Source organism: Clytia hemisphaerica, unplaced genomic scaffold (assembly GCF_902728285.1).
Source record: "Clytia hemisphaerica strain Z4C2 unplaced genomic scaffold, Clytia hemisphaerica genome assembly, whole genome shotgun sequence".
Taxonomy (NCBI): domain Eukaryota; kingdom Metazoa; phylum Cnidaria; class Hydrozoa; order Leptothecata; family Clytiidae; genus Clytia; species Clytia hemisphaerica.
Window position 1 is genome coordinate 709,511 of NW_027103585.1, and position 19,030 is coordinate 728,540.

The following is a 19,030-nucleotide window of genomic DNA, read 5'->3' on the forward strand; positions in this document are numbered from 1 at the left end:
ATGGTTAAGTTGACTAAATCCTATTCTTAACGAACAGTACACACAAAAAGTGTGTTTTTTTTTATACATCAATCTATTCTTACAGACAGTCAGACACACTTCTATAAAATAGCTCCTCACTCCATGAAGGCAAAAGCCTAACTGAATACTTATTGATCTAAGGCTCTATTTATACTAAAACCATTAAAAATCAATTATCTCATTAACTACCTACACAAAAGACATTAAAGAATGTAGAAATTGTTTTCCCCCACAAGGTAATTAATGACATAATTGATTTTTAATGGTTTTAGTATAAATAGAGCCTTAGATCACTGAGTATTCAGTTAGGCTTTTGCCTTCATGGAGTGGGGAGCTATTTTATAGAAGTTAATAAGACTGTCTTAGTTTGTGATTCGTCATCAGTTTTCATCTAATACCATTCCTGTGTAATACACCTTTCCCGTAATTCAGATTTCCCGGAAAAAAATTGTTCTCCACCGTTGTGATAAAAATTCACGGGAGGTAAACAAACTCGATTTTGCCTGCATTTGCTTAGGGGAAAGCAGTTTTTGTCTTCTATCTTTCGATGCCCAAATTTGTTTTAAAAAAGATTTGGAGGGTAGTATAGACCTTTTTTCAAAGAGGCCACCCTGTTGAATAATTATGTAGTCCAGCAGAAAAACAATGATAAAACCATGCATAATTAATACAATATGCATGATACAGTAATTATGCATGGCTCTATCATTGTTTTTATGGCTGGACTACATAATTATTCAACAGGACGTCCTCTTTGAAAAAAGGTCTATTGTATCATGGATAGTAGAAACATAGTCCAAAATTTGAAGAAATTCTATACGATGGAAGTTAAGAAAAGTCCAAAAAACCACCTTTTCCTAAGTAATCCTTTCCTAAGTAATCGGCAGCAAAAATGGGTTTGTTTACCTCCCATCCAAGAAACGATGGAGAGAAAAAAATATGCGCACGCATATGTTTTTCGAAATACGGGAAAGGTGTATTCAAATTTTGCCCGGAAATTCCACGTTGTGTATAAAAGTTTTGGAGATAAGAATCCTGTAGTTTTTGCTTGAGTTTGCTTATGAAAAGTTCGTTTTTGATTTGTGATTTGATTTGAAATGAAATTTTCTATGTGTAATACTGTATCATGGAAAGTAAGAAGAACATAGTAGATTTTAAAATTCTATAAGATAGAAGCTGAGAAAAATCCAAAAAGTGACCCTGAATAGCTAAAATTCCTAAATTTTCCAAATTTTTATGAGGGATTTTTCGATTTTGATGTTTTTGCAACCCTGCGTGGGACTGGTGGAGGTGAAAAAAGGTACCCTGACCAGCGGAGCATCCCTGTACCCCTTTTTGCCCTAGTACACCCCCGGGTGCTAGAAAAATGAAAGATACTGAAGTTGAGCCAATTAAGTTAGCATGTTTGACAGTGTTAATAGAATATTTCACTTTGCCATATCTTATTCCATTAAAAGAATTTTCTAGATTTATATAGTACTTAACTAAAATTTGTGCACCATAAACAAAGTCTTAGCAAATTTTTACTCTCAGAATTATCTTTAATTTAAAGGGAAATACAATAATCAATAAAGCCTATGTAAGAAAGGATTATTTCACAATGGAAAAACCAAAATTAAAATGGAGTAGAACCTCGATAGAAATTTGTTACTGTGACTCTTTACCAGGTGAACATATTCACTGTCCTTGCACGATTTGCGAGAACTCTGCAGTATCAAGATCTACAGAATACAATCATTGGAAATTATCACAATCAATTTATGGTGATGTCACTAGTGATAATGACAGTGATAATGATACCCAGAAGAGTTCTGACAATATTATGATCATTGAAAGTGATTATTACAATCCAGATGATATTGATAGTGAAATTAATCAGAATAGTACTTTTAACGAAACTTTTGAAAGTGAAAGTGATTCCATTCAATCTTCTGAACCTGATGATACTGATGAAAGTCATGAGAATAGCAGTGTCAATAAAACATTTGAAAGTGAAAACAATGCCAGTGAATCTGTTGAACCAATTGAACTCTATCAATTTGTTGGAAATATGAACAATACCTCTATTAGATCAAGCATCCAACAGAGTGCTCATAGTACCAATGGTGATAATCTTGCTGGAATGGAAAACACTGATGGTGAAGAAGATCCGAATGATGCTGTTGAAATGTAAGTACTAAAATGTCTGATGGTCTGATGGTCCTTCACAGTGTCTTTTCTCTTTTACTCTAGGGGCTGAGTTAGGTGTCATATGCATATCCGCGTATAGCCATTTTTTCTTTTGATCATGAAAGTATAGACCTTAGAGAGTCAGAAAACGTCTGTGCCGTGATTTGGATCAGGCCCAATTTTCCATAATGGCGGATTTTAGATTTTTAACCCTTTTTAGCTCTCTTGCTTGAGAAAAAAAAACTTTTGACTTCAAACCTAGACATATTATATACCAATCCATCACAAATTTTATGCTGATTGAGAAAAAGGTCAGAACCATTGTATACAATCTAAACAATGTAAAACTCTCAACCAAATGAAAAGTTTGGACCAACTTAACATACATTTTATCAATTATTTGAATAATGAAAGCTTTGAATTTCAAAAGTATTAAGGCATTTGAAGTGAGAATGAGTAAGATTTTAAATTCTTTTTCTTTTATTTAGCGAGAAATTTGTCACATTTCATGTTGTGAAGACCATGGATTTGGCAGCCGAAATGAATGCCTCTCACCACATGACAGAGAAATTACTGAAACACACAGGAGAAATACTACAGCTTTTAAACACTGAAATATGTGATCATTGGCCTAGCAGCTACGCAAGGGCAAAATCGATTTCAGAAGCAGGACAGTTATATTCCACACCAGAAGCCAAAGCTATATGTTTTGACAAGAAAGAGCATCCTCTTCATTGGTATGAGTTAGATGTGGGCGAACCATGTCCTCATTGTTTGTCCATTCCAAGTTTATACCGCTATTACTTACCTCTTAAAGGGAAGATCATCCGTTGGTTTTCATCCGAAACCATGTGCTGTTCAATGTTAGGTCATTGGAAAAATAAAGATAGCTGGCTGCACAAGACAGGTTCTACGTTCCCATTGAATGAGATTTGGGATGGCTCAAGATTTAAAGAGGTCCAATGGTTCTGGGACCCAGCTGCATCATGGGCACTTCCTCATCAATGTAATTTTTGTGAAAATATTATCAATATGCAAAAATTGAACAGTGGTCAGAATAAAGTTTTCACTGTCACATGTGATGAATGTCAGCGTGAACAGTCAGTGCGACTTAAATATGCAAATGGGGACCCACGAAATATTGCCCTTATTGGTCATTGGGACGGTTGGCAGCCTGGTTTTGGTCGTGGATATTCTAAAGGATCAGGTAATCAAGCTACACTTTTTGCTGTTATTCTTATTTAATAATGGTCATAAAATTTTCGGCCCTATAGAAACAATCTCATCATTCATCTTCTCTAAATTAGAATCTCCCAAATAAATACTTTAAAGATAGTAACTATACCCATTTTGAAAGTGGATCAAATTGTATGACAGAGATTGTTGATATGTTCTTTGAGATATGGATAATAGCAATTCGCTCCAACTCAACTCCCTCAGATCTGTCATTTCACCAAGAAAGTTAATACTTTAAACTGATTTTTAGGCTCAATTGAAGTAACCATTGCCAATATGGAAAAGAGAGAACGTTCTAAAAGTGAAAATGTTTTTGTCACATCATTTGTACCGGAACATCACCTACCAAACAAGCAACCAACAGCTCTGGATCCTTATCTGAATCCTTTAATTGATGAGCTTGTAGAATTATTCATCAATGGTAATTGATTTATTTTTACATGGCAAGTTGAAATTTTTCTTCTGTGTGAGAGAGATAGTCCTTCCGATGAACGGAAGAGGCCCTATCCCAATCACTATCCTAGGATAGGGAAATCACTGCGCTTGCCTGACTCTACTAACTCTGTGCTTGCGACACACAGCGCTAATGGCGTATAGTAGCGGCACTCGGACGACTCGGGAGGACAGTGCATCACTCGCATGGTCGAACTTGACAAGTTACCACACCATAGTGCCAGGCATATCTCCCCATACTCTTGTATCAGAGTGATGGTACCCCATTCCCCTCACATGGCATGGGTTGACCCGGGCGAAGGTACATTTTCTTGCCAAGTGAATCACAGCACTGAGTGGGAACCCCGAACTCCTGCTTTCGTGCAGGAGTTGTGGTTTGTCAAAGCTGATAACCACTACACTACTGCGCCTATTTTTTGTTCTGTACTGACAGTTTTATGGTTAAAAGTATTTGAGTTAATGTTTCAAAGGCAGGACTGTCTGAATCTCTGATTTTCAGCTCAGTTTTAGATTCGATCGTACCTTGTAAACAAACCACTTTACAGTGAATGGATTAATCCAACACTAACAAACGTCTGCTTAATGCGGGAAATCAATTGTTCATATTTTTCCTCAGGAATGGAAGTCGATTACCCATCCGATATCATGGAAGGTTTGAATGGGGGTAAGTTTACAGTCCGATGTATGCTACTTTGCTGGACTGGAGACTATCCTGGACACTGTCAAATCGGCAAGTTTTCAAGAGGAGGAACACATGGTTGTCGTTTGGATAAATGTAAAGGTAAGCACACCAAGCAGTGGCTTATAATATTGTCCATAGTGCGGAAGGGGGTCTGATCCCCCCTTCTTGGCATCCCCCAACCTTGAAAAATGCCGATCCCCCAAGGTTTTCGGGCTTTTCGAGTTTGGAAAATACTGCATGGTATTGACTGTGTAACACTCAAATGCCACACTAAAATTGCCTTATAAAAATAGGAAATGCATTGTAAATTGAGCAAATTTCCCCATTGAAAGTACAAAAATACAGAAAAATACACAATTCTGACCAGAAAAGGAAGACTTCATGTCAATCCCTTCCAAAGGGATCCCCCTTTCGTGCTACCCCCCTTTTGAGGAAAATTTCCAATCCCCCTTTTTTGGTTTTTCAGAAGGTGTCAGCCCCCAAAATCACTTTAATAATGACCCTCCCTTATTTTGTTGATTTTCTCCAAGAGTACCAACCCCCTGCTTATTCCACCCACCCCTACAATTAAACACAAAGATAAATCTATTAAAATAAGGGCCATTTTCCCGGGGTGATTTCTTGGGACAAATTTCTCAGAACCGTTATTTCGAAAATAAGAAAACTAGTATCCTTCCTGTATTCTATCCTACAGGTGAATCTGTTGACAATTCAAGTACAAAATATTTTAAGCGTAACCGCGAAAACTACGTGATTGCAAATCGCTGGAAGGAGAGAAAGTTGACAGATGAATATCGTAAGATGTACGAGATCGAAATGAAACCTTCAATTCAAGCTAAGCTTTCAGCTGCAACGGATACAGGGTACACTGGTTTGTCCCTCCTGTATATTCCATATAAATTATACGAGTTCAACTACATAACGGATACGACTCGAGATATAATGCATCTGGTGGCTTTGAACCTCTGCAAAAAACTACTCAAACGTATATTTGAGACGTACATCACGGGAGCTTCTCAAGATGAGTTTAATGAAAAAATGCAAAATTTCCCGCTTACTCCTGGTGAGCTGAACCTTTTTAAACCATCTTTTCTTATTCTATATTCACGCTAGGATTTTCACTAATCGGATTGAGACGATGTCTAGTTTAAAGGGTATCTAAGGTCAGAAAATTCATGTGCCTCATTTCTCTACATAGGAAAGGTCTGATGGAAACAAAAATATTACAAAAAGAACGAATTTAAAATCTTTTAAATTTATTAGGTTATTTAGAGTGCCAGATGAAAGTTGAAAGTTGGGAAAAAGTTTCACTGACACCCTTATTTGAAAAGGGGTTATTGAATTTTGAAACATGGTATAAGGTATGATAGGGGGTTGCTCTAGGATAAGATATGAGGGTAGTGACCCTTTTCGAACTGTTTATTTAGATTTCGAGACAAAATCAAGACAATAAAACAAAGCTCATGCCATATTTCAGAGTTTCTCATTCACTTTCATTCATTATTTTCTTGCCTGTTTTAATTTAGATTTACAAGATGGTCACTGCCCAAAACACATTGAGAAATGTAACTCTTGGACGGCTGAAGAGTGGCATAAATTTACATTCCCGATGGCCGAAGTGTTACTCATTGATTTACCGGACCATGAGTACCATCTGATATGGTTGACTGCTCGAATCGTCGAGCTCCTCTTCCATCACAGGTCTGGCTTAACAGAGCAAGAGGTGAAGGATTTGGATTCCATATGCTGGCGTCGTCTCATTCTCCTAGAAGAGCAGATTGGACCGAAACAGTGCGTGATAACATGTCACAACAGCATACATATTGCACAAGATATTTTGCGATTTTCTCACAGTGACAATCATTGGGTTTGGAAGAATGAGAGATCAATCAAACGGTGAGTGTATGTGTATGTGTGTTATTTCAAACACCAATTTCACTTGAACCACTATAGCCTTAACTCTTTTGTGCTTTACAGTTATTGGAAAAAATCACTCCCCATTTTATGATTTTTCTCAAAAAAAGTCTAAGAAAGTGCTAAAATTTTCATTTTCCTAGAGAAAATCACACCAATATCACGCTATGATGACGCCTTCCATTTTAAGTTGTTTTCCTTGAAGTACCCACCCCCTACTCTTTCCACCCGCACCCCCTACAATCAAGTACAAGACAGTATTCACTGTAACTTCATTAATACCCTCGCCGAGATATGGCTCGGATTGGAGCAGAGCCTGTGAACATGTCTTTCAATTAACTACAAATTACAAATTAATGATATAAAGCAAAATATTAAAATGCTATGAAATGGACAGACTTTCTAATGGTAAAATTTGCCTTTATTCGAATGATTTTAGGTTTTGAATGCGTTTTTAGCCACTACATTTCACACAATTTTCAAACCATGGTCAACCTTCGCGTTGCCCCCTAATATGGAAATGCTTTCTACAAAACTTTCTTTTTGAATTTTCTTTCTTTTTAGACACAAAGCTGTTCAAACCAATTTCAAAAATATTGAGTATACATACGCCAAGGCTGAGATAGCGCGAGAAACAAGAATGGTTCATGGGAAAGAAACCCCTCCTTGGACTCATAAGGAAGACGATAAAAACGCTGTAAGTAACATTGGGGTCTTTCTAGAAAACAATTTTGTTGGGGGTAGAGGATAGAAATATTTCACTGACCCCCCCCCCCCACGAAAATTCTAAGTTTTTACTCCCCAAACATCAGCTTTTACACCGAGGGCAACCATCTCATACATGGCTTCCCTGGACATTCAAAATTACTTTAGGCGTGTACAAACTTCCGCGAGCAGAAACTTTCACGGTTTTCTCGAATTTTGGCTTTTTTCGCGGAAGTAAATGTCTTTGAAAATTTTTAACGAGGCGATTCGCGAAAGTATACGCAAAAGATTCTTTAAAAAGTTTAAAATCTGTAAAGCTTCGAAATCAAAATAACAACTAGCCATTTTTCGTTTTGATTACCCAAATCGCGAAAGTTTATGCTCGCTATGCTCGCGAAAAACATTTTTTCCTTGAATTCGCGAAAGTAAATGTCGTAAATTTCGCGAATTTTCGACCTCGTGAAAGTTTGTTCGCTTAAAGTACTAAAGTAGAAGCTTAAAGTACTTACCCAGCGGAAATTTCCAATTCTTTCGTGGTTTTTTTTTCGAGTGCTGATTGGTTCATTTTCAAAATTTTAAGCAAGCTTAACGGAATCATGGAATGTCTATTGTATTAGACTTTGGTTTTATTTTTTCACCCTCGTACCTTATTGTAACCATTTATTAATGGGTTCTTCCAGAAAAAATCCGTTCATGGGGGATAGTGGATTTATTATTTTTTCAGTGATCTTTTTTTCACCCCCTGGACATCGCAAATTCATCCCATGGACATGGCAGTTTTTCAGGGTTTTCTTTCAAGATAACTTATCTCCCCCCCCCCCATGAACGTTTTTTTTTTCTGGAAGAGCCCGATGTTTGAAAGAACTCTTTTTGTGTTAATTCTCCAGGTTGTTTCAAGTCTGGAAGGTGCAAAGATCTACGCTTGGGTATGCATGGTCGGCTTTGATGATGATCCATCGACTTTGATCATTTTTATCGGTGCTGGTGGTGATAGAAACACGCACGAACTAGACAAATCCATTGCTGACGTAACAAGTTCAGATGGACTAAATGCAGAACTCTACACCGAGTATCGCTCCTGTTATTTACCCTCAACAAATACCCATCTTAAAAAGGGATCATTCGTCTTGTTTTCAGACAATTCGATAGGACAATTGACTCAATTCATTTTAATAAAATTACTCAACGGAGAGCCTCATAAATACGTGAGGGCAGAATCCTTCGAGAAAACAAACTCACTCCTCAAAGAATTTTCTATTTACAAAGATGCGGGAAAGGTGGTTGTTAAAAAAGCAAGTCTTATCAAACGTGTTGTTATTCTCTATCAAACAGACGAAGAAACATATTTATGTGTAGATCTGAAGAGACCTAATTTCAGTTTTGATTATCAAGTACTTTCGTAATTTAATACAACTAATTTAAGGGAAAATAACTTATTATAACATTGTGTATTATTATATTATTATCCTTCGGCTTGTTTTCCTCGGTACTTTAACAATTTCCGAACGAATCTAATTATTTTTGCTCTTTTGAGTGTACTACTTTAATCGGATTAACTTTTGCGAGATTAAATTTCGCGATCACGCGAAATTTTTAACATGCTATTTATGCCAAAAAACTGCTTCAGCTGTTTCAGCTGTTTTCAGGCTCATTCGCGAAATCAAATCCACGCAAAATATTTTCAAAACGCTGACTCGCGAAATTAAATCCAAATCGAATTTTTTGGCTCGCGAAATATAATCCGGTTAAAGTATGAATATCGGTGTGGAAAACCCTCAATATGTGGTGGAAGGAGATGGGCATGCGTCCTTTTCCTCAAGTTCAAATTCTTATTGGATTGTATTTTTGGTAATTAGAGATTTTCTGAGATATCAGAACGGTTTTTTGAGCATAGGTATATTTAAGGAAGTATTTGGTCACAAAATCAAGTTTTGTTTGTATAAATATTTATCAGAGGATTGTAAAGATTTTAATAGCTATATATAAACTTATTTAAATAAGTTCCTCAAAAAATAGACAGAAAAATAGGATATTAGTTTGAAACAAATATTCTACGTCAATGTTCTATTTTTTGTTCATCTTGGTTCAGGATAAAAACAAAGTCTCTGCCAAGATACCCCGACATTTCAAATAATCTATCTACTTTCACTTTTAAGTATAAGCTTCTCAACGCATCTACAAGAATACAGGCTTTGGATTTGGCCAGTTAACTAGTCTAAGATTGTTTTCCTTTTAACTCATACAATTTTCCAATGGAAAAACCACCCGAAAACGGCTGTTTTACAGCCCCAAAACCCAGGCCTGGGATTTGGCCATTTTCGGACCCGACTTCAAAAAACCCAAGCCTTGGAAATGACCCGTATACAAGGGTGGGTTTTGGGTTTGCTTTTTAGACAATTTTCATTTTTTGAGCTATAAAAACGCAGGCCTGGGAAATTGCCAAATCCCAATGGAGTCCTCACTTTGAAAAACCCAGGCCTGGGATTTGGCCATTTTCGGACCCGACTTCAAAAAACCCATGCCTTGGAAATGACCCGTATACAAGGGTGGGTTTTGGGTTTGCTTTTTAAACAATTTTCATTTTTTGAGCTATAAAAACGCAGGCCTGGGAAATTGCCAAATCCCAATGGAGTCCTCACTTTGAAAAACCCAGGCCTGGGATTTGGCCATTTTCGGACCCGACTTCAAAAAACCCATGCCTTTGAAATGACCTGTATACAAGGGTGGGTTTTGGGTTTGCTTTTTAGACAATTTTCATTTTTTGAGCTATAAAAACACAGGCCTGGGAAATTGCCAAATCCCAATCCAGTCCTCATTTTAAAAACCCAGGCCTGGGAAATGGTCAAATCCCAGGTGGGTTTTTCATCCGAAAATTTTTTCAGGTCTGTAAAATAGCTAAAAAGACACCCACATTTTTATTCAACTTATAGCAAAATGAAAATCCCAAGGCAAAAATTTTTTTGATGAAAACCCACCCCGAAAATGCCCTGTTCCCAGGCCTGGGTTTTTAACATTTTTTCCTGTGTTTCATTGTTACAAAATTTTCTCAGTCTCCAATTTTCAAAACAATATATTTAAAAGTTAAAATTTATTTTAATTTCTAAAAAATATTTATTAATTTCGCCTAGCGAAAGTATTACAATCGTCTTTCGCGGCGGTGTCGTCGGAAAAAAAAAAAGAAAACGAAAGTACTCGATACGGTGGACGAACTCACTAAATTTAATTTACAAATTATACCCTCGTATAACCACGGACGATTTTCGCGGGTTTTCTTTGGATTACGTCATATATCTTTGTGTCCTTTAGCTTCACAGTTTGGATTTTTTCTTTTTTTTCTTATAAGCATATACTTTATAAGAGTCAAATCAATAACTCTTGATAAACGATAATATACCTTTCGGTAATTAGTTCTTACAAAGTAAACAAGGGATGGCACACAATATGAGCATATTTATTTTTCTTATAAGCATACACTTTATAAGAATCAAATCAATAACTCTTGATAGACTGTGATATACCCTTCGGTAATTAGTTCTTACAAAGTAAATAAAGGATGGCGCACAATATGATCATATTTATTTTTCTTATAAGCATGTACTTTATAAGAATCAAATCAACAACTCTTGATAGACGGTGATATACCCTTCGGTAATTAGTTCTTACAAAGTAAATAAAGGATGGCGCACAATATGATCATATTTATTTTTCTTATAAGCATGTACTTTATAAGAATCAAATCAACAACTCTTGATAGACGGTGATATACCCTTCGGTAATTAGTTCTTACAAAGTAAATAAGGGATGGCGCACAATATGATCATATTTATTTTTCTTATAAGCATGTACTTTATAAGAATCAAATCAACAACTCTTGATAGAAGGTGATATACCCTTCGGTAATTAGTTCTTACGAAGTAAACAAGGGGTGGCGCACAATATAAGCATATTTATTTTTCTTATAAGCATATACTTTATAAGAATCAAATCAATAACTCTTGATAAACGGTGATATACCCTTCGGTAATTAGTTCTTACAAAGTAAACAAGAGATGGCAGGCAATATGAGCATATTTATTTTTCTTATAAGCATATACTTTATAAGAATCAAATCAACAACTCTTGATAGACTGTGATATACCTTTCGGTAATTAGTTCTTACAAAGTAAACAAGGGATGGCACACAATATGAGCATATTTATTTTTCTTATAAGCATACACTTTATAAGAATCAAATCAATAACTCTTGATAGACTGTGATATACCTTTCGGTAATTAGTTCTTACAAAGTAAATAAGGGATGGCGCACAATATGATCATATTTATTTTTCTTATAAGTATATACTTTATAAGAATCAAATCAACAACTCTTGATAGACGGTGATATACCCTTCGGTAATTAGTTCTTACAAAGTAAACAAGGGATGGCGCACAATATGAGCATATTTATTTTTCTTATAAGCATATACTTTATAAGAATCAAACCAATAACTCTTGATAGACGGTGATATACCCTTCGGTATTTAGTTCTTACAAAGTAAACAAGGGATGGCGCACAATATAAGCATAATTATTTTTCTTATAAGCATATACTTTATAAGAATCAAATCAATAACTCTTGATAGATTGTGATATACCCTTCGGTAATTAGTTCTTACAAGGTAAACAAGGGATGGCACACAATATGAGCATATTTATTTTTCTTATAAGCATACACTTTATAAGAATCAAATCAATAACTCTTGATAGAAGGTGATATACCTTTCGGTAATTAGTTCTTACAAAGTAATCAAGGGATGGCACACAATATGAGCATATTTGTTTTTCTTATAAGCATACACTTTATAAGAATCAAATCAATAACTCTTGATAGACTGTGATATACCTTTCGGTAATTAGTTCTTACAAAGTAAATAAGGGATGGCGCACAATATGATCATATTTATTTTTCTTATAAGTATATACTTTATAAGAATCAAATCAACAACTCTTGATAGACGGTGATATACCCTTCGGTAATTAGTTCTTACAAAGTAAACAAGGGATGGCACACAATATGAGCATATTTATTTTTCTTATAAGCATACACTTTATAAGAATCAAATCAATAACTCTTGATAGACTGTGATATACCTTTCGGTAATTAGTTCTTACAAAGTAAATAAGGGATGGCGCACAATATGATCATATTTATTTTTCTTATAAGTATATACTTTATAAGAATCAAATCAACAACTCTTGATAGACGGTGATATACCCTTCGGTAATTAGTTCTTACAAAGTAAACAAGGGATGGCGCACAATATGAGCATATTTATTTTTCTTATAAGCATATACTTTATAAGAATCAAACCAATAACTCTTGATAGACGGTGATATACCCTTCGGTATTTAGTTCTTACAAAGTAAACAAGGGATGGCGCACAATATAAGCATAATTATTTTTCTTATAAGCATATACTTTATAAGAATCAAATCAATAACTCTTGATAGATTGTGATATACCCTTCGGTAATTAGTTCTTACAAGGTAAACAAGGGATGGCACACAATATGAGCATATTTATTTTTCTTATAAGCATACACTTTATAAGAATCAAATCAATAACTCTTGATAGAAGGTGATATACCTTTCGGTAATTAGTTCTTACAAAGTAATCAAGGGATGGCACACAATATGAGCATATTTATTTTTCTTATAAGCATACACTTTATAAGAATCAAATCAATAACTCTTGATAGACTGTGATATACCTTTCGGTAATTAGTTCTTACAAAGTAAATAAGGGATGGCGCACAATATGATCATATTTATTTTTCTTATAAGTATATACTTTATAAGAATCAAATCAACAACTCTTGATAGACGGTGATATACCCTTCGGTAATTAGTTCTTACAAAGTAAACAAGGGATGGCGCACAATATGAGCATATTTATTTTTCTTATAAGCATATACTTTATAAGAATCAAACCAATAACTCTTGATAGACGGTGATATACCCTTCGGTATTTAGTTCTTACAAAGTAAACAAGGGATGGCGCACAATATAAGCATAATTATTTTTCTTATAAGCATATACTTTATAAGAATCAAATCAATAACTCTTGATAGATTGTGATATACCCTTCGGTAATTAGTTCTTACAAGGTAAACAAGGGATGGCACACAATATGAGCATATTTTTTTTTCTTATAAGCATACACTTTATAAGAATCAAATCAATAACTCTTGATAGAAGGTGATATACCTTTCGGTAATTAGTTCTTACAAAGTAATCAAGGGATGGCGCACATATGAACATATTTACATTATCGGGGAAAACTTCGTTGGGGAAAAATATTCGTCACTTGCTGGTAGTTGGTAAAGGCGTTAAGGCCGGGCTAAATTCTCGTCGGGGAAAAATATTCGTCACTTGGCCAAAATTTCGTCACTTTTCCCCGACGAAGTTTTCCCTGATAAGGTTTTTTTTCTATAAGAATCAAATTATTAACTCTTTATAGATGGTGATATGCCCTTCAGTTATTAGTTCTTAAGAATTAAACAACCATTGATCTTATCTTTTTAGCGATTTTGAGCCTCGTTGTTCATATCAAATTGTTTCATCAAGGCTCGATGTAAAGTAGACTTCAGATTAGCTTTCATCTCTACTTCTTGTTTTTTTCCCATGCAGTTTAAACTTTAGGCGAAATTTTCGACTTCAAGTCGTCTTGTTTTTATTTTATTTAATGACTTCTTTGTTTCTGCGCTCGAGTATGTCCTCCGTTTCCCAAAGCCAATTCTAGCCAATCCACGCCTGATCCGGTCGGATATCCATAATCTTTTTTTTCCCAGTTTATCTGAGCTCAAGCCATCTCTGCATTAAAAGCACATAGAGTAATATTTAGATTATGCTAGGTTACTATATTTAGTATAAAGTATTTTTTTATTTATGAACTAGAGTTAAATTTGAACAATTTTCTAAGCCCCTTCCAGTTCTATCTTGCTTTCATAATTTCGCAATTACTCTATCGTTTCTGCGACAATTGTCTCGTATTTTGGTCGATTTTCCGACAAATTTGTTTTGTTTTATAAATTAAGTTTTTTTTAGATGTTATTTAATTATTTATTTTTTTAAGTATTTTAATAGGGATAAGAACCGTAGTATAATATGGAACTCGAAGTATGTTTAAAAACCAAAAAACAAGCAAAATCAAAACGCCTAGATTATTTTTTTTTCTGCAAAGGCTACCTATCTTTTTTGATAATATTCCACTCCGGAATATCTTTTTTAACGAGCACAAAATCGGCTACTTAATTCAAATTCTATCAAAAGTTATCGAGGTTTGAAAAAACACTGCCAGCTAAGACTTTAATGTACTATGAATTAACGAATAAGATAAAACTGCTGCAAAAGGGTTACTCAAATCAACACACTTGACCTGTCCCAACTAACATAATCCCTGAACATAACTCTGTGTGTATCTTTAAAAAATCATTTCATTCTAGGATCACAATGCAGTATGTCAATTCGGTCCAACAGAATGTGTCTTTTGTTCCAAGAAATTTCCTCCCAGCGAAATGGAACAACATCAGAAACAATGTGTTCTGGCAATGAGCAACATGGCATGTCCTTTTGCACACGCTGGATGCCAATTTAAGGTAAATTAACAAGGCTTGATTTTCAAGATCATCAAAATTCAGTGGTTTATGGTTGATCAGAAACGGTGTTTGTTTCGACTTGTGGCTGCCATATTGAAATCAAGTTTTACTTTCCAGCTATGTGGTATGCTAACTAGGCTGTCCAAATAGAATACACGCTTTTTTTATAAGAATAACTTCAGGGTGAGTACAACCAAACTAGCCAAAATACATTATTGTTATAAAAAAGTGTGTATTAGCCTTCAATTTGATAAACACTTCGACTTCTTCATTAAAACGATCAATTAACATTGTTGGAAAGGTTTATGGATTATCAGAAACATTGGTATGGACTATAATCTATATACTAAAAGTCTAATGTGAGTGAGCCGTGGGGGAGCCATTATGGATTTTTGAGATGGGGGTTCGAGAGTTACGTGACCGATTGTTTTGTTGGATGGGTGGGTATTTGGCACCGATATATACAAACATATATCGGTGGTATTTGGTTGAAAACGAAAGCGAAAGTGGTCAGGGGAAGAGTGTGAAAATTAGCGTTTTTGTGAAGAAGTCGTTGCAGTGCAAATCTTTCGCAAATTTAAAAAACCACTTTCCCGTGGAAATAATTGACGTTTTTTGGTTTTCTGGGACCCTTGGGGCATAAGCTACCCGTTGACCGCAAAAATTTCAAAATTCGCGAATTGACCGTTGACAACATTAGGGGTAAAGGGACCCAATGACGTCACAGATTTGGGAAAAAACTTCAAAATGCGTTATCTCGAGTTTGAAAAGGAGTTGGGAGGTCGGTGACCCCTCATTGGATCGAGAATTTTATGGAGCATAAGATGGGATGGGTTATGAGGCTTGAGTGTGACTTTGAAATTTGGCTGAATTTTTAGGCGTTTTCAGTTGATGACGTCATCAAAACAGGAAAAATGCGATATCTCAAGATTGGATAGGAGTTAGGAAATGGCTAACCCCTCATTTGATCGGAAATTTTACGTGGAATTAGCTGGGAGGGGTTAGAGTGGGTATATAGAGACTTTCAAAAATAAATATATTCAAATTGTGGCTTTATGGGTCCGATGACGTCATCAAAAACGGAAAAATACAATATCTTGAGTTTGAGTAGGATTTAAGCAATGGTTGACCCCTCATTGGATCGGAAATCATCAAGAGAATCTTTTGGATAAATGACAAATTGATTTCAGTGAAGTGAAAAAATTATTACCCTTTCGATGACGTCACTTAGGGCCAAAATGACGTCACCAAACATGAAATATGCTGTTTTCCGAGTTTTGATCAGTGAAAAGTGGTAATATTTCGTTCTTTGGGCTTACAATATACAATTTTTACCCCCCCCCCACCATCCAAAGGGCTTTTGATGTGTTCAACAACACTCTACTCGGCGGGTGCGACGCCGGGTGACGGCTAGTCTATATTACTAAACGTAGAATGTGAGTGAGCCGTGAGGGGGCCCTTATGGATTTTTGAGATGGGGGTTCGAGAGTTACGTGACCGATTTTTTGGTTGGATAGTTGGGTGGGTGGTTAAAAACGAAAGCGAAAGTGGTTAGGGGAAGAGTGTGGAAATTAGCGTTTTTGTGAAGAAGTCGTTGCAGTGCAAATCTTTCGCAAATTTAAAAACCCACTTTCCCGTGGAAATAATTGACGTTTTTGGGTTTTTTGGGACCCTTGAGGCACAAGGTACCCGTTGACCGCAAAAATTTCAAAATTCGCGAATTGACCGTTGACAACATTAGGGGTAAAGGGACTCAATGACGTCACAGATTTGGGAAAAACTTCAAAATGCGATATCTCGAGTTTGAAAAGGAGTTGGGAGGTCGGTGACCCCTCATTGGATCGAGAATTTTATGGGGAATAAGATGGGAGGGTTTATATGGCTTGAGTGCGACTTTGAAATTTGGCTGAATTTTTAGGCGTTTTCAGTTGATGACGTCATCAAAACAGGAAAAATGCGATATCTCGAGATTGGATAGGTGTTGGGAGGTCGTTGACCCCTCATTGGATCGGAAATTTAAAGGAGAATAAGTTGGCAGGGGTAAAAGTGGGTATATAGAAACTTTCAAAAGTAAATGTATTCAAATTGAGGGCATTTTGAGTCCGATGACGTCATCAAAACCTAAAAGATACAATATCTCGAGTTTGATAAGGATTTAAGCAATGGATGACCCCTCGGTCTTAAATTGCAATTGTTTGTACTTTGGGATTAATTCAGTCTCGCACCCGCCGAGGATTAGATAAGCTGAACGCATCCTAAGCCCTTTAGATAGTAAAGGAGAAACCATAGACTGAATTAATCCCTAAGAACGAAAAATTGCCACTTGAGACCGATCAAAACTCGAGAAATCGCAAATATAATGTTTGGTGACGTCATTTGGGCCCTAAATGACGTCTTCCAAAGGGTAATAAACTTTTCACTTCACTGAAATCAATTTGTCATTTACCCAAAAGATTGTCTCGATGATTTCTGATCCAATGAGGGGTCAACCATTGCTTAAATCCTTCTCAAACTCCAGATATTGTATTTGTCAGGTTTTGATGATGTCATCGGACCCAAAATGCCTCAATTTGAATATATTTATTTTCGAAAGTTTCTATATACCCACTCTTACCCCTCCCAACTTGTTCTCCATTAAATTTCCGATCAAATGAGGGGTCAACGACCTCCCAACCCCTATCCAATATCGAGATATCGCATTTTTCCTGTTTTGATGACGTCATCAACTGAAAACGCCTAAAAATTCAGCCAAATTTCAAAGTCATTTTCAAGCCTTATAACCCCTCCCATCTTATTCGCCATAAAATTCTCAATCCAATGAGGGGTCACCGACCTTCCAACTCCTTTTCAAACTCGAGATATCGCATTTTGAAGTTTTTCCCAAATCTGTGACGTCAATGGGTCCCTTTACCCCTAATGTTGTCAACGGTCAATTCGCGAATTTTGAAATTTTTGCGGTCAACGGGTAGCTTATGCCCCAAGGGTCCCAAAAAAACATTAAAACCTGCGTTTTTTTAAAGAAGGGACGTGTTTGTACTTTGGGATTAATTCAGTCTATAGTTTCCCCTTTACTATCCAAAGGGCTTATGCCGCGTTCAGCTTATCTACTCCTCGGCGGGTGCGACGCCGGGTGACGGCTAGTCTATATTACTAAACGTAGAATGTGAGTGAGCCGTGAGGGGGCCATTATGGATTTTTGAGATGGGGTTCGCGAGTTACGTGACCGAATTCGGTTGGTTGGATGGATGGGTGGTTGAAAACGAAAGCGAAAGTGGTCAGGGGAAGAGTGTGAAAATTAGCGTTTTTTTAAAGAAGGGACGTGTTTGTACTTTGGGATTAATTCAGTCTATAGTTTCCCCTTTACTATCCAAAGGGCTTATGCCGCGTTCAGCTTATCTACTCCTCGGCGGGTGCGACGCCGGGTGACGGCTAGTCTATATTACTAAACGTAGAATGTGAGTGAGCCGTGAGGGGGCCATTATGGATTTTTGAGATGGGGGTTCGAGAGTTACGTGACCGATTTTTTGGTTGGATGGTTGGGTGGGTGGTTTAAAACGAAAGCGAAAGTGGTCAGGGGAAGAGTGTGGAAATTAGCGTTTTTGTGAAGAGGTCGTTGCAGTGCAAATCTTTCGCAAATTTAAAAACCCACTTTCCCGTGGAAATAATTGACGTTTTTTGGTTTTTTGGGACCCTTGGGGCATAAGCTACCCGTTGACCGCAAAAATTCCGAAATTCGCGAATCGACCGTTAACAACATTAGGGGTAAAGGGACCCAATGACGTCAGAGATTTGGGAAAAACTTCAAAATGCGATATCTCGAGTTTGAAAAGGAGTTGGAAGGTCGGTGACCCCTCATTGGATCGATTATTTTATAGAGAATAAGATGGGAGGGGTTATAAGGCTTGAAAGTGACTTTTAAACTTGGCTGAAATTTTAGGCGTTTTCAGTTGATGACGTCATCAAAACATGAAAAATGCGATATCTCGAGACTGGAAAGGGGTTGGGAAGTCGTTGACCCCTCATTGGATCGGAAATTTAATGAAGAATAAGTTAGGAGGGGTAAGAGTTGGTATATACAGACTTTCGAAAATAAAAAATATATTCAAACTGAGGCATTTTGGGTCCGATGACGTCATCAAAACCTGAAAAATCTAATATCTGGAGTTTGAGAAGGATTCAAGCAATGATTGACCCCTCATTGGATCGGAAATCA

The 19,030-nt window shown here is 36.3% G+C and overlaps 2 protein-coding genes across 2 annotated transcripts in view; both read left to right on the forward strand.

Moving 5' to 3' along the window:
* Positions 1 to 19,030, forward strand: part of LOC136801353 (TNF receptor-associated factor 3-like) — an 83,399-nt gene that overhangs the window by 37,201 nt on the left and 27,168 nt on the right. The window contains exon 4 of the mRNA XM_067057992.1: positions 14,665 to 14,817. Coding sequence (XP_066914093.1) covers positions 14,665 to 14,817 — 153 coding nt within the window. The remainder of the gene's footprint in view (positions 1 to 14,664; positions 14,818 to 19,030) is intronic.
* LOC136801350 (uncharacterized) lies at positions 617 to 9,227 on the forward strand. Its single transcript, XM_067057987.1, has 8 exons — positions 617 to 2,190; positions 2,679 to 3,397; positions 3,677 to 3,847; positions 4,496 to 4,660; positions 5,256 to 5,624; positions 6,088 to 6,457; positions 7,040 to 7,172; positions 8,068 to 9,227. The coding sequence occupies exons 1-8, from the start codon at positions 1,622 to 1,624 to the stop codon at positions 8,581 to 8,583; spliced, it is 3,012 nt and encodes a 1,003-aa protein (XP_066914088.1). The 5' UTR covers positions 617 to 1,621; the 3' UTR covers positions 8,584 to 9,227.

Bases quoted from the DNA above. Each gene is read 5' to 3' on its own strand.
- LOC136801350 (XM_067057987.1), top strand. From the start codon at position 1,622: ATGGAAAAACCAAAATTAAAATGGAGTAGAACCTCGATAGAAATTTGT. The intron at 3,848-4,495 runs GTAATTGATTTA...ATTTTTCCTCAG, and splicing joins TGTAGAATTATTCATCAATG to GAATGGAAGTCGATTACCCA. The intron at 7,173-8,067 runs GTAAGTAACATT...TTAATTCTCCAG, and splicing joins AGGAAGACGATAAAAACGCT to GTTGTTTCAAGTCTGGAAGG.